The following is a 14,020-nucleotide window of genomic DNA, read 5'->3' as shown; positions in this document are numbered from 1 at the left end:
CAATCTGACTAGATTGCTTAGAAAGTAAGCACAGATCTCTCCATGTGTATGCTCCGAGAGATTAATTATCTCCGTGCATCTAGTCAAATTGCTTTAGCAAGTGACTGCAAATCTCTGTGTGTACAGAATGAGAGATACTGATTGCAATATCTCATTCTGAACCACTACCCAACCTTTTTTTGCTTAAGCAAAATTGCTTAGCACAAATCTCTGCGTGTGTATGTGCTCACCATGGGAGATCTGGACACCAGGAAATCGCCTACCCTAGCTTAGCAAAATTGCTCAGCACACATCTCTACGTATGTACGCCCCTTAAGGCTGCTATGCATATTACAGCTGCATCCACTGTAAGGAAAGAGCAACTCTTTATTATGTAGCAATTGTCATATAGGTTAATTCTTTTGTTCTCTTCTGATCACTCTTGGATGTAGATAGTATGGGCAGTATTCAATGAGAATTATGACGATGTGCAGCGAATCCTGTTTAGGATTCGCTGCACATTCGCCACTGCCCGCCGCGTTCAACGAGTCAGGGGCTCACTGCCCTTGACCGGCGAATTTTAACTCCTGCGTTAAATCCAGGGAGCCTGAGGACGGCGGCAGGCAGGGAGATGGAAGTCTCCCTGCCTGCCCCAGAACGTTTGTGGGGGGGATGTGGGCTCCCCGGGAGCCAGGCAGCACAGGCTGCCCCCCCGGATAGCCAACAGGGGACCGGGTATTCACTACACCCGATCGTGCATATGTAATGATCAGGTGCAGTGAATATATGAATATCTAATGAGCGGCTCGGCTCCCGACCCCCTGCTGGCTGCTGTGTAAAAAAAAATAATAATATTTTTTTTTAAATTAAATATATATTCATGTGCTTACAGCACATGAATAAAAATAGCATGCCCCTCCTCAGAATAAAATTCCTGATTTTTTGACACCAAATGTAAAAAACAAAACACTTTATTTGAAAAGTTCACATTCCACTTCACCATAAAAAGATAGCGATTGCTACTCGGTGAATCATGGCGATAAAAACCTTGAAATGTATTCGCCATCTGGTCATTGAATAAGGTGATTCACCGTTTTAGTCAAAAAAATCGCCGTACAGCAAGAAAATAGCACAAAATCACCATAAAACATGGCGAATCAGCCTCATTGAATACTGCCCTGGCTGTATGACCCTGTATGATCACTAGAAAATTGGGTTGTTTTGAAACTGAAAAAAGTGTTTTTTTTTTGTATATAAATGATAGACGTTTTACAGCTTTTTATGTTTTCTGTATACGGCCCAACCCTAGAACAATTTATCTTTGTATACAAGGACTTGAAAAGTGAAAGTCCTTCCTTTTGGTTGAAGCATTAGTTGCAGGATGATTGTAGCAGATCAGTGTACACCCTCTATTCAGAAGTAAAGCTTTTTGGAGAAAAATGTTTTCAATATCCTTTATTGGGACCTTAAGTGTTTCTAGTCCTATTGACGGCAAATTGGGCCTAATTCAGACCTGATCAAAGGGCAAATTTGTTCTCACAATTGGCAAAATCATGCTTTACTGCAGTAACATCTGCAGAGAGTGAGTTAGATTTGGGTGGGCTGTGTTCAAACTGAAATCTAAATTGCAGTGTTAAAATACAGCAGTTAGTATTTGCCCTTTGATCAAGTCTGAATTAGTCCCATTGCCTGTTATCATCCTTAGTACTTGGCCCTCCTCATTGGTGTTATATATTCATTTATTTTTTTAGCTCCCCAGATGAGTTTTATCATTCTGTCCTTTATGGCGACTCATTTTCTCAGGCATATCTCACTTCTGCATTGTTAGGTTTCGTTTTTATCTGAACTATTTCAGTCTTTCCTGTAAATGTTACTTGCTGCGCTCGTTTGCGTTATCTATTCAGGAAAATTTGCACATTTTCAGAATGTGTTCCAGAATATTCGTCACATGGTCATTTCAGTGACCCAAGGTATTCATAGTTCTGCTAGTAGAAAAATGATCCGAGGGGAACATTGTTTTATAATACTACGTAAAAGGAAAGTCAACCTACTGTACTTATGATACTTCTAGTTGCAATGCTGCTTGTAATGTTTTCAGTTCAATTATAATCTGTTTAATTCCTGACTGATTTACATGTAACCGGTGTCCGTTCAGATGGTACTTAATGTACTGCTTATATTACTAGGAAAGTAGTATTATTATTTTGGTTCTGGAAGACCTGGATAGCCAATGTAGGTATTAGCATAGTGCTGAGGGGAAGGTCCGTCTTTCCATGGGAAACTGTTGTTAGGTTGACATACATTGTGCGATATGCAATCTGCTGCCACTATTTCCGACATGGGAATTAGTGGCAGCTCCCTATTCAATGCTGTCATTAACGACAGCACTGATGAGGGATCACGGCAGAAACGGGTCCGACTTCAGAAGCTGTCGGGCCCGTTCTGCCGATACCGGCCGTGGATTGTCGTTATCCGGGCCGCAGATCGACAATCCACGGACGTTTTCGCGGCCACGCCCCCTTTGCGCCCATCGGCAGGCGGGACATTGAATCCCGTCTGTCGTTTTGCGGTTGATCTGACTACAAACGAGCCCGGATCTCGGCTGTCGGCAGGGATCGACAGCCGTGATCCCAGATTGAATATCCCCCATTGAGTCAACCGCTAAAGGTCGACACACTATGCAATAAAGGCAGACTATGCACTATAATGATATCGTTAACAATATTGTGCATATATTGTTCAATGTGTGCAAATGATAACCATGCACGCTCCATCGGTCGTTACCCGCCCCTTTCTCATCTGTGCGTGTAGACTAATTTTTCCTTTGTCAGTTATAAGTGGAGAACATTCACTGTGTATGAATAGATATATTTTTCATAAAACTAGAGGTCAGTGGAAAAAAGTGTTTTTATTTTCATCTTTATCGTTCAGAATTGTTCAGTGTGTATGCTCCATATGGTTCATTCTGTAGCTCAGAGGGGTTTTCATGGAAAATTGTTAATGATATCATGGTCTGCCTTTTATTTTTTTATGTTATCAATAAGATCAGAAATATTTTGAGGATGTCCTACATAGAGGCCCAACAATAATATCACATAATATAAAAATGGACAGTTTAGTACATGTAGAGGATAAACCGTGAATAGCCCTAAGGACAATCAGATAGGCAGATTATAAAGTCGCATCTACATTTTCTGTAGTAAAATGAAAATTAAGCATAAAATAGAAGAAAAAAAAGTTAAAGGGGGGGGGGGGAGAAAAGTCGGAGTAGGGAGAACTTGATTGGATAACTCCATGGCAAGCTAGTATGTTGAGTAACCAAGCCCCAAAGTAAGTAAATGCCAGGGGGAGCACAAAATACAAGGTTCTCAAACCTTGATAAACTTTAAATTTAGCTATAATCGCAATTGTTTTTTCTCTTCATGGCATAGTGTGAACGAGCTCTAGAATTGGCGTAGATTATTGATGGTGCTGTTTCAGTGGAATGATGGGTGTTGACGGGTGAGTCGAGAATGGAGTGAGAGAGAATAAGTGTATGTACACAGATTGCCTAAACCATTGGAGGAAAGAACTGGCAATAAGCAAATGGGTCCAAGGTGGCCAAGACCAGAATCTGCTTTAGAGGAGCATTGGTATTGGTCTGTGCGATGGGCCAAGGTAAGGTTTAGACCTTTTAGCGGTATTTTTAATAAAGCTTGTAAAAATGGTAAAGTGGTGAAGTTGCTTATAACAACCAATCAGATTATGTCATTTGTCTATTGCATGTGTAGTTACACAACAGCCGGGAGCCCAAGGTTTCCCATCCCTGGCCTAGGCTCTGATTAGGGAATTGAGTGTTTATATAGTTCCTGTTTATAAGCACCTTTGTAAGCGTTTGCTCCAACTGCTGTTCTACGGTCACCGGGAATATATTGGAGGCTGGCAGGTGCTGAGAATTTTATATCACCAATAAATCCTCCAAGTTTATTTGAAATGTTAGGTCATAGAATTGGGTGATTTTTTTTTAAAGTTTATGCGAGATATGTGCTTGTTCTAAATCCTAATAAGGTGTCTGTCGACTTAGTCACCAAACCTGAAAAAATCAGGTTGACTTTTTGACGGTGTCGGCCTTTTTAATAATGTCGACATTTCCATGTGTCGACTGTGTACCTGTCGTCCAATAGTGGTCGACCTAACCATCCACACCGGATACTTCTGATTATTTAGGTTTATCTAAGTTACCGCAGCCGTCTAGTTTTCCTTTCTCCGGTGGCTCAGAATATTTTTTTTGTGGGGTTGGTGACTCCTGCAGAGAAACGCCAGGCTGCCATTGTGTGGGTTAACTTTGCATTCTGTTAAGCAAAAGTGTTGAGCGAGCTGCTGTCCCCCCTGTGTGCTTAGTCATTTTGTCACGCGCCGCGCAGAGCAATTCCTGGCATAGCTGCATCAAAGTCTCACTTTCTCAGCTAAGACGGGAACAACGGAATTGTGCTTGGACCGGTGATATGTGTTCTGGGGGAACTGTGATGCTGCTAATGAGGATGAAGTGAGCATGTGAAATAAGAAGGAAGTGATGCTAAGGTTTGCTGTGGGCTGCTCCCAGTGAGACAGCGTACAGCTGCGCCTATCGCCTGCCTGCCTGTTGGCTTTTTTTCATGCACTGTGGGAGATTTCAGCAGCCAGATGATCTATGGTACATTAATGTTGAAAAGATAAACAGATTTGGAGAGCACAGGAAGGGCCTTGTATTTTTATGCTAGCAGAATGCTTCCTAATGAATACGAATGTGATACTGGCTTTACCGAGCCATATGGCAGCTTTTCTAATTTTAGTTTGTGCAGATGTATAATTGTCTCACTCGCTTACCTCCTAAAGCTTTCCTGAGCAGCAACATGTCCTTAACTCCTTTAATGCCCAAGAGGCCTAAATTGTCTTGCAAAGCATTTCTAAGGAGCTGCAGCACACGCCACAGTGCATTGGAAGCAGCAGCCAAACCCCCTAACTGCATGCCGAATGGGATTCACTAATTGTTGTGGCTCTACTTGCACCACAACCATTAGCTCCGCCCCCCACCCACCCAAAACAATGCTTTCTGTCCCAATATTTCATCTATAAAGAGACAAGCTCGTTAGAAATAGTATCGCTTTTATTTCTCTCATACACGTCCGGTTGATGGAGTTCATTTCACTGTCTCTGGACCTCCGGCATTATATTCGTTCTTAACCCTTTTGCCAGCGTTGCTGTGAGAGATTTGCAAAATATCCGCAAAAAATGCTAGGGCCATTGTTGAGGAAGATGAATCACTTCAGTTACTTCCGGAAAATGATCCGCAGTCAATTAATTGCAGCTTAGTTAAATATCGCGCCCAAAAAACAACAGGTGCTGTGAACGAGGCTGGTATTTTTTGCAGATATTTTGCACATCTGTCTCTGCAACATTGGCACTCAAAGGGTCAACACTGCATCTACCTGCGTTGTGACTAGATCGAGTGAGGAGCACAGATCGTACTCATCTACCTCAGCCCTATCTATAGTAATAGGAAGAGAACAATATAGGGGTTATGTATAGATCATAACTACATAAATGAACATCTTGCCTCCGCTGACTAATAGAATGGTGGAGATCCATAACATGGACTTGTTAGGGGGAACATAATACCAGTTCTGTAGCCATTACTTGTCCTTTTGACAACCAGCAGAGCAGAGATATACAAACGGGATGCAGTTAAAATCCCAGCGGTCGGGATCCCGGCGTTCAGAATCCCGACGCCGGAATCCCGACCGCCGAAATGCCGACACATTCTCCCTCCTGGGGTGTCCACGACACCCCTGGAGGGAGAATAAATTAGTGTGCCGAGCGTAGCGAGGCACCGGGCCCGCTGCGTGGCGAGCGCAGCGAGCCCGCAAGGGGGGGCCATCCACGTCCCTCCCTTGTCGGCATTTCGGCTGTCGGGATTCCGGCGTCGGGATTCTGAACGCCGGGATCCCGACCGCCGGGATTCAATACTGAATCCATACAAACAGCTCTGTGGGGTAGATTTATTAAGCTTGGTGCCGTGATAAAGTTTCTGGTTTTTATCACCGGCCAATCAGCTCCCATTTTTCAAACCAAGCCGGTAACTTCACAGTTAGGAGCTGATTGGACGGTGATAAAAACCAGACACTTTATCACTTCACTGAGTTTAATAAATTTGCCCCTGTCGGTTGGTTGTAACAAAGATGGCGAATGTGGGGATCCATTGCTCAGTGCCTGTGAATTTACCTGGACACAATCTTTTATAGCTCGTGTGCTAGTAGTTCCCCTGAACCACTGTGGCGCTTGGGTATAATTTATGGGAACTTAGTGCTTGTTTTCTTGTGTTTCTATGCTCATTATTTCACTCTGCTTAGTATGAACTTTAATGTGTGACTTCTGTAATGGGATATGCTAGAGTTTTGTTTGGAGGAAAAGCAGATAATCAGATTTACAGAGTTAGATAGTGCATCCGCTTTAGCACACATAGTAGCAGAGATTTCTGGGAGTTGGAGCATTAGTGCGGTTTGTATGCAGTTTGCTTCTTGTTTCCTTGGCATTTGTGTATGTATGGCTGTATGAAAATAGTCACACTGGTCCCCACAGGTAAAAAATATATATTGTCCCTCACATGAAAATAAGAGACCAGTGAATAACAGTTAAACCGGTGGTGGTGTCTGTAAAGTGGTGTGACACCCCACCCAAATCTAAATCTCTCTGCACATTTTACATCAGCCCCAACTGCAGTGCACATGGTTTTGTCCATTAAAGGAGGAGTTACTTTTGCAAACCAATTTGCTGAACGCTTCCATAGAAATCTATTGTATTGCACTATGTGGAGTGGCTTAAGAACGTGGCTGCAACACTGAAAATGTTTGTTTGAATCTGTGTGTACAGGCCCATGCACTTCTAAGAGGTCTTAAGCATGCCTGCTTTGTGTGTAATATCCACTTCTATCCTTTCACAGCTGGACGACTGCAGTGTGCAGAAGTGCAGCAACTCTTTGTGTTTAAACTTCAGATCTCTGCAGCCAGTAGTTAAGTTGTAGGACAGTGTGCCCATCCCGTATTAATATCTGTGCTTTTCAACTTCCTTATGTGCTAAGTACGTAAAATAAACAAATCTGCTTGGTAGGTTTAATGGCTGACTTCAGTTCCCCTTTAATTATAAGAGAGTAATTTCCTCGTCACGTTTTCTCTTCTCCTCAATGTATGACTTCACCCGTATACAGAGAACTCCACTCGTTTGTATATCTGTAAGCTGATGCTTGTGTGGATCTGCAGCTGTCAGTCCTCTCAGCTGTCACAACAACCTTCTTAGGTGCTTCTGTAGTCCGTCAAACACTTATTACACAATGAGACCAATTTCTTTCTGGCAAGTGGCCCTATAAGCATTTTGCCGTTAATGATAGCCAGAGCATGTTTTCAGGATTCTCCAAAAGTTTGTGAAAAGCACATCATTGTATGATCATGTCGCTAGGGAGAGAGCCCTCTGTATGGAAAAAATGTGTTTACCACGTCCTGGAAGTGCTATAATGTCATTTGCTTAGGTGACTACAAAGAACCAATGTTAAGTCCTGGCTTCTCCAGAACAACAATATGGTACTAGTCTGCTTGTGTAAGGTCGAATTGAGTTTGAAATCTGGGACAAGATTCAAATTAAACCCCAAAAATCCCCTTTGGTGCTGATTTTTTTTTTACTAGAGAGTAGTAGGAAACGTCTGTTTGCTCTTAGGTTTGCCAGATAAAAGTGCGTTTTTCATGTAGCTGAAGTCTTGCCTCCTCCTTGCAGGGAGAGTTCACATTAATGTGGTGTTGTAGAACTATTTGAGGAATGCCTGTGCTCTCTACCACCGAACTTGGAAATCTCTTATTAGCTGTGGCGACTGTGTCAATTTACTCAGTGCGTCTATATATGTTTTGGCTCTGCGAGTCCTTCCTTGCATGTGGTGACTAATTCCAGGAATCGGGGTTCCTTTCAGAAGTGGCATGCCATTAATTAATTGGGGGCAGTGTGGGGTTAATATTACATAATGCAGAGATCTATTCAGTTCACTCACTTTAATTTGTTTTTTTGGAAATATTAGCATTACTCTATGTATCTGCTAATGGTGAGGTAAATCAATGGCACTTAAAAGCTTTCCAGAAGAAATGATGCCATTTTGAATACACTGTTTGCCAGTTGATTGTTTTACAATGAGCTAATACCATAGTATTCTGGTGGTTTGTGAAAAACAAAAGAAATAATTTGGATTCGTTATTTCCAAGTGTTGGTAGTCCTGCTGGCTGGCATTATTTTATAGCTGTACGGTTGTAGTGACTTGTGGTAACCAGGAATGTCTTGTTTCTTTAGATAAACTTTGTGCCAGCTCAGTTGCCCAGTTCCCCGAGGTACAGGAAATGGGAACATAAAAGAGCTGGTTTCAAAGCCACCCTGTGCTCATTATGGAAAATCCTGTTGTATACGTTACAGTGGAGCGTTCTGTTAAATTCTGCTAGGTCCCTAAAAACATTAATGGCTTTTCATAATAGACCACATATGTTGCACCTACAGGAACCTCTCATGCTCCCAGCTTGGCTAGTTATTTAAGCCACAAGGAAACTTTTTTTATTTGTCTAACGAGCTTGGCCGTTCCTTTTTTACAGAAAAAGCCGCCGCCGCAAATGAGGATGAAGTTCAGAAAGCGGACGTGTCCTCTACAGGCCAAAGTGTCATAGACAAGGATGCCCTTGGACCCATGATGCTAGAGGTATATCTGACAGTTATTACTTTATCTATGTGAAGGACTCGACTTAAAATTAAGCTGACACTTTCCTATCATTCTTGCATTTAATGCTTCAACTAGAATTATCCCAGGTTAAGGGAGGCTAAAAGGCACACCATCTTATGCTGCGGTCTCATTAATGTGCGCCATCAAGGGTTGTATTTTTCATGGTATATTGTTTATCCTAAGAACTACTGTGCATAATGGCATATTGTCTATAGTATAGCTCACACTTGGTCATCAAGGTACCCAAATAGCCCACGCTTTAAGTATACTTAAGCTTAGACAATATAAACCCCTTTGCCAGAGCCCAGTTTTAGGTTTGAGGGCTTAGAACAGCGGTGAGGAACTTCCGGCCCGTGGGCCGTATACTGCCCCCTTAGCCGGTCCAAGTGGCTTGCCCAGCGGCTGTGCCGGGAGTTAAGTACAGGGGAATTCTCGGGAGAGGTGGGTAGTTCTTGCGAGATTCCTCATGATCAGCAGCAGCCGGAGACTGTCAGTCCTATTCAGTGGCAGCCGCCGGAGCGTGAGCCGTCTGCAGCATGACAATTTGTAAGAGACATTTTTACATATGGCCCCCGAAGGATTTGTTCCCCATACAAACGACCCTTGGCACAAAAAGGTTCCCCACCCCTAGATTAGACTAGCTACCTGATTTTTGCTTATTTCTGAAAAGATACCAATTCAGGAACATGTTCCCAGTTTGGCAGTTCTGCTATTGACCAGGGTTTTCCCAGGACTAATGCTAGGTACACACCAGAACGATCATGATCGTGAGATGACCATACGATGGTCGCGCGATCTGCTGGAGCTCACAATCGGCATCCGATCTGATTCTGATCTGTACCCAGTTGAAGGGGTCGTTTTCAAATCCTGACTGCAGCAGGTAGGATCTGCAAAACGACCAGCGGGGAAGCCCATCGGATCTGAATCGGATCAAAAATATGCTGAATTTACATACAATCAGAAGAGATTTTATCGAAATTAAGGGAATTGAGGCCAAATCGTTCTGTTGTGTACCCACATGGCAAACCGCTGCAGTGTGTAAGAGCAGCCAGTGTACCCTAGCTACAGAGACGATGCCGTCTGGTGGCTGAAGGAGTGTGTGGGTTTGAGTGTGACATATGCATGTGTGTTATGAGAGCAGCCTTAGCTTGCTGTATGCCAGGGCTGAACTTGGCTCTTGTCTAAAAGGGGGCAACCAGTGAATTTTCCTAGTCTGTGGTGTAATGTGAATGGGGGTCAGCCAGCAAAGACCCGTATGTGAGCAATTCTTAGGTTATAAGCCTGAAAGGGGTATTAATTAGTAAGTCATTTACATCTGTGCTCAAGCACAGATATCCTTAAAACCTGGATTGTTATGGTGTTTTGAGAACCAAAATTGGTAAACCCTGACAGCTGTTTCAGCATAATTATGACCTCTGAGTATCCGCTGGAATTTTAACTATTGAAGTGTGGTTTTTAGATCCCAAATAGCAGTCTTGCATTATCGATCAACATATCAGACTCTACTGGGGCCTACACATGTAGCGATTCCCGGGCGTTTTCTAAGCAATCTCACTAGCTTAGAAAATTACCTGACATAGCTCCGTGTATAGGGGTATAGCGATGAGCGGCCTCCAGCACACTGGATAAATCTAATCGCTGGTGTGGTGGCTTGACTCTAGGTCAACAGTCCATAAAGTCGACCACTAATGGTCGACAGGGTCCAAAGGTCGACATGCATTTTTTAACAGAATTTCGAGCCGAAAGGCGGCATACAATACCCTACCATCCATTACGGCAACGGCCCCCGTAGCCAGTATGATGGTCCCGCCCCCCGATGGCTTGTCTGGGTTTCATGGAAGGGTGTGTGCTCGCAAGATGTTGGGAGATCTCGCAAGAAGGGTCTTAATCAGCGGCAGCCGGAACAAGGGACAGGCGCCAGGGATGGGTGAAGCTGCCAGCCGGTGCGCGGGACTTATAAAGCAGAAAATTTGTAAGTTCCTATTGTAGATATGGCCCCCGAATGATTTTAACACATTAGAAATGGCCCTTGGAATGAAAAACACATGCATTACGGCGTAGAGGGAGAATATAATAGTGTGCCGAGCGCAGCGGTACACAGACGTGTCCATGTGGACAGACACAAAAAACATAAACTCATTTCGACCTTTTAAATGTCGACCTTTGGACTGTTGACCATATGATTGTAGACCTAGACACTGTAGAGCAGGGATGGGGAACCTTTGGCCCTCCAGCTGTTGCTGAACTATACATCCCAGCATGCACTGCTACAGTTTTGCTATTTGGCCATGCTAAAACTGTAGCAAAGCATTCTGGGATATGTAGTTCAAAAACAGCTGGAGGGCTGAAGGTTCTCCATCCCTGCTGTAGATCTAATATACCATAACCGCTGTAGATCTAATATACCATAACCGCCTGTGTCAGGGCCAGTTTTCTCATGGAGAACACTGTCCCTGACCGATCGCTCAGCGGCCCATCGTTAGGCAGCGCTATGTGCTGAGCGATCCACTCTGAACGTTCATCTCCCCCAATCCTCCCTGCAGCACATTGACCCATTTAGTGGTAGTTCAGACCGCATGACTGCTGCCCACACCAGCATAATTTGCACTAAGCCTTATACAAACTGGGGGAGGGTACCACACCCTCCATGAGCTCGCCTTAGGACACCAGGTGTACCGCAGCACACTATACACTATATAGAAAGTAAATGGCGAGTTGCTAGTTGTTACTCCTAATACAGACCAGGTACTAATACGTTTTCCATTCCACACTTTGTATTCTGATTGTGCAGAGTCACTGTGGTCATGCTTGTGCAAACTTAACACTTTGTCATCACTTTCTGTTTTTGTACTTCCAGTTGTGTGTGTGTGTATGTATATATGTGTATATATATATATATATATATATATATATATATATATATATATATATATATATATATATATATATATATATATATATATATATATATAGCCATATAGTTCCCTAGTTGTGTAGGTTTTCTGACTGAAAAATAAGGTTAATGTTTCATTCATATAAAAAAAATTTTTTTTTTCATTTTGCACTGTGACGTTACTGTGAACAACATCATAAAATACTCTCATAAATACTGTGTCATAGGAATGAATCTTCTCTCTGCCCTCATATACTCGGAACATGTTCCATCATTGTTACTACTGTCATGTATATTTCTGTGCAGCTTGTTTTATAGACCTAGGTCTGCTGGATAACTTTGACTGCTCAGTCTGATTTAGTAAGGCTTCAACAAGCCTGCTCATTATCTGTGGTGCCACTGTGCTGCTGCGTATCTAGTCAGAAGTACTTCAGCAAGGAAGCATCTGCTTTTTAATTGTTCCTTGAAATGTCTGCATTTGTGCATGTCACAACAGAAGTATATAGCTGTTGCTAGGCAACCGAGCATGAGCTGCAATCTCTTGCAGCGAAGTAAACATCACATGACTGTGGGGATGTGACGCTACATCCCCTCCTACAGGACACGTTTGCCTGTCTTAGTATGTTCTTTTTTTTTTTTTTTTTTTATAAACATGTCTTGGCAAAGTCTTACAGTTTTTAACACTGGTAATTACACCCTTCTTGATTACATTTGTCCGGCATCACTGCTGGTTGATTTTTCTGCTTAGGTCACTGCAAAACCATAGATAAAAAAAAAAAAGTTACTTTAGAAGCGTAGTCTGCAATTTCTTGAATTATTCTTAAACAAGTAAAAGGAGACATTTCCCCATGTGATCCCCAAATTTGCTGAAAAATATAAAAAATCTTAATTTTGATAAAAAGGTTTTGCCTACCAGTATATTTTTGGATTGTGAGGGGGAAACCGGAGTACCCACAAGCACGCGGAGAATATATGAACTCTGCACAGTTAGAGCCATGGTGGGAATGGAACCCATGACCTCAGCGCTGTGCGGCAGCAATGCTAACCATTACACCATTCGTACTGCCCACTCGCCGGTTCTGTTGCATACAATGCAGGCGCATCATCGATTTACGAAACATGTTGCAGGCTGGGATGTGCCACCTAGCCACTCATGCCCCTTTCAGACCGCACTTTAAAAACGGTATATTGCCGTTTTTTTACCGTTTTAAAACGGTAATGTGTGCGGTCTGAAAGGTGCAGGACCACTTAACCGGTTAGAAAAAAACGTTTTTTCTAACCGGTTAAAATGCAGGGTCCTACCCGTTTCAGAACCGGTATTTTAGGCTCAAAATCGGTTCTGAAACGGCTGGGTCCTAAATTCAGCACAGTGAATACTTAATGAGCGCTCATTAAGTATTCACAGCACTTTAGCCCCCCCCGCGCGCGTGTCGACGCCCCCCCCCGCGTGTCGGCGCCCCCCGTGTCGACTTACCCCGTGCCGGTATCTCCGTTGTGGTTCCCGGCACTGCAGCTCAGTATGCTCGGAAAGCACTTATGAAAAAAGTGTCTTTCAGAAAATGGCTGCCCCCATACGAAAGACAGTTTTTTTAAACTGGGTTTCCTATGGGGCAGCCATTTTCTGGAAGACACTTTTTTCATAAGTGCTTTCCGAGCATACTGAGCTGCAGTGCCGGGATCCACAACGGAGGTACCGGCACGGGGTAAGTCGACACGGGGGGGGGGGCGCCGACACGCGGGGGGGAGGGGGTTGACATGCGCGGGGGGCGTCGGCATGCGCGGGGGGGCGTCGACACGCGCGAGGGGGGGGGAGCTGCACGGAGGGGAGGGCTGAAGGCTGCACTGGCTTTGACCCTGTATTTGGAAAGTTTCCAAAAACGGGTCTGCCAGTGTCAAAAAATCGGCACTTAAACGGTAATATACCGTTTAAGTGCAGCGGTGTGAAAGGGGTTTTATCTGGCAGACCCGTTTTTGGAAACGTTTCCGAATACAGGGTCAAAGCCAGATATGCGGTCTGAAAGCAGCATCATTGTATTGTTTAATGGAGTTCTTATTTTATACCTTTCTTTTTGTAATGTAGCAGTGAAGATATTTCCTGTTGCTGCTACTGGCATCACCATGTGGCACGGTGCACTTTTTTTTTGCATATTATACATTGCAACATATTCCTGTGGCTGTAAGATACATATTATCTCGTTCTACTGTTTTACAGATTGTCTGTAAACATCAGGTAATACCCAGGTGATTGTGGAAATGTAATCCAATAATGAGTACCTGGCAATGCCTACTGTACATTGTTATGCCGATAATGGTCTCTTTAGGTTGGTGTTGCATTCCTCGATTTCAGCCCCAGCATAGGTTATTTGTGTCATATTATTATGTGTGGG

General features: G+C 43.4%; 1 protein-coding gene across 6 annotated transcripts in view; it reads left to right on the top strand.

The window, feature by feature from the left end:
• The window catches only part of NCOA2 (nuclear receptor coactivator 2), a 200,273-nt gene that overhangs the window by 138,258 nt on the left and 47,995 nt on the right, over nucleotides 1–14,020 (top strand). For all 6 annotated transcript variants that reach the window (XM_083187234.1, XM_083187235.1, XM_083187230.1 and 3 more), the window contains one exon: nucleotides 8,616–8,719. In XM_083187234.1, coding sequence (XP_083043360.1) covers nucleotides 8,616–8,719 — 104 coding nt within the window. The remainder of the gene's footprint in view (nucleotides 1–8,615; nucleotides 8,720–14,020) is intronic.

The sequence above is a fragment of the Crinia signifera genome, chromosome 5 (genome assembly GCF_055691185.1).
Source record: "Crinia signifera chromosome 5, ASM5569118v1, whole genome shotgun sequence".
Classification (NCBI taxonomy): Eukaryota; Metazoa; Chordata; class Amphibia; order Anura; family Myobatrachidae; genus Crinia; species Crinia signifera.
The sequence above is the reverse complement of the archived record's forward strand: the minus strand, read 5'-3'. Positions and strand labels throughout refer to the sequence as shown.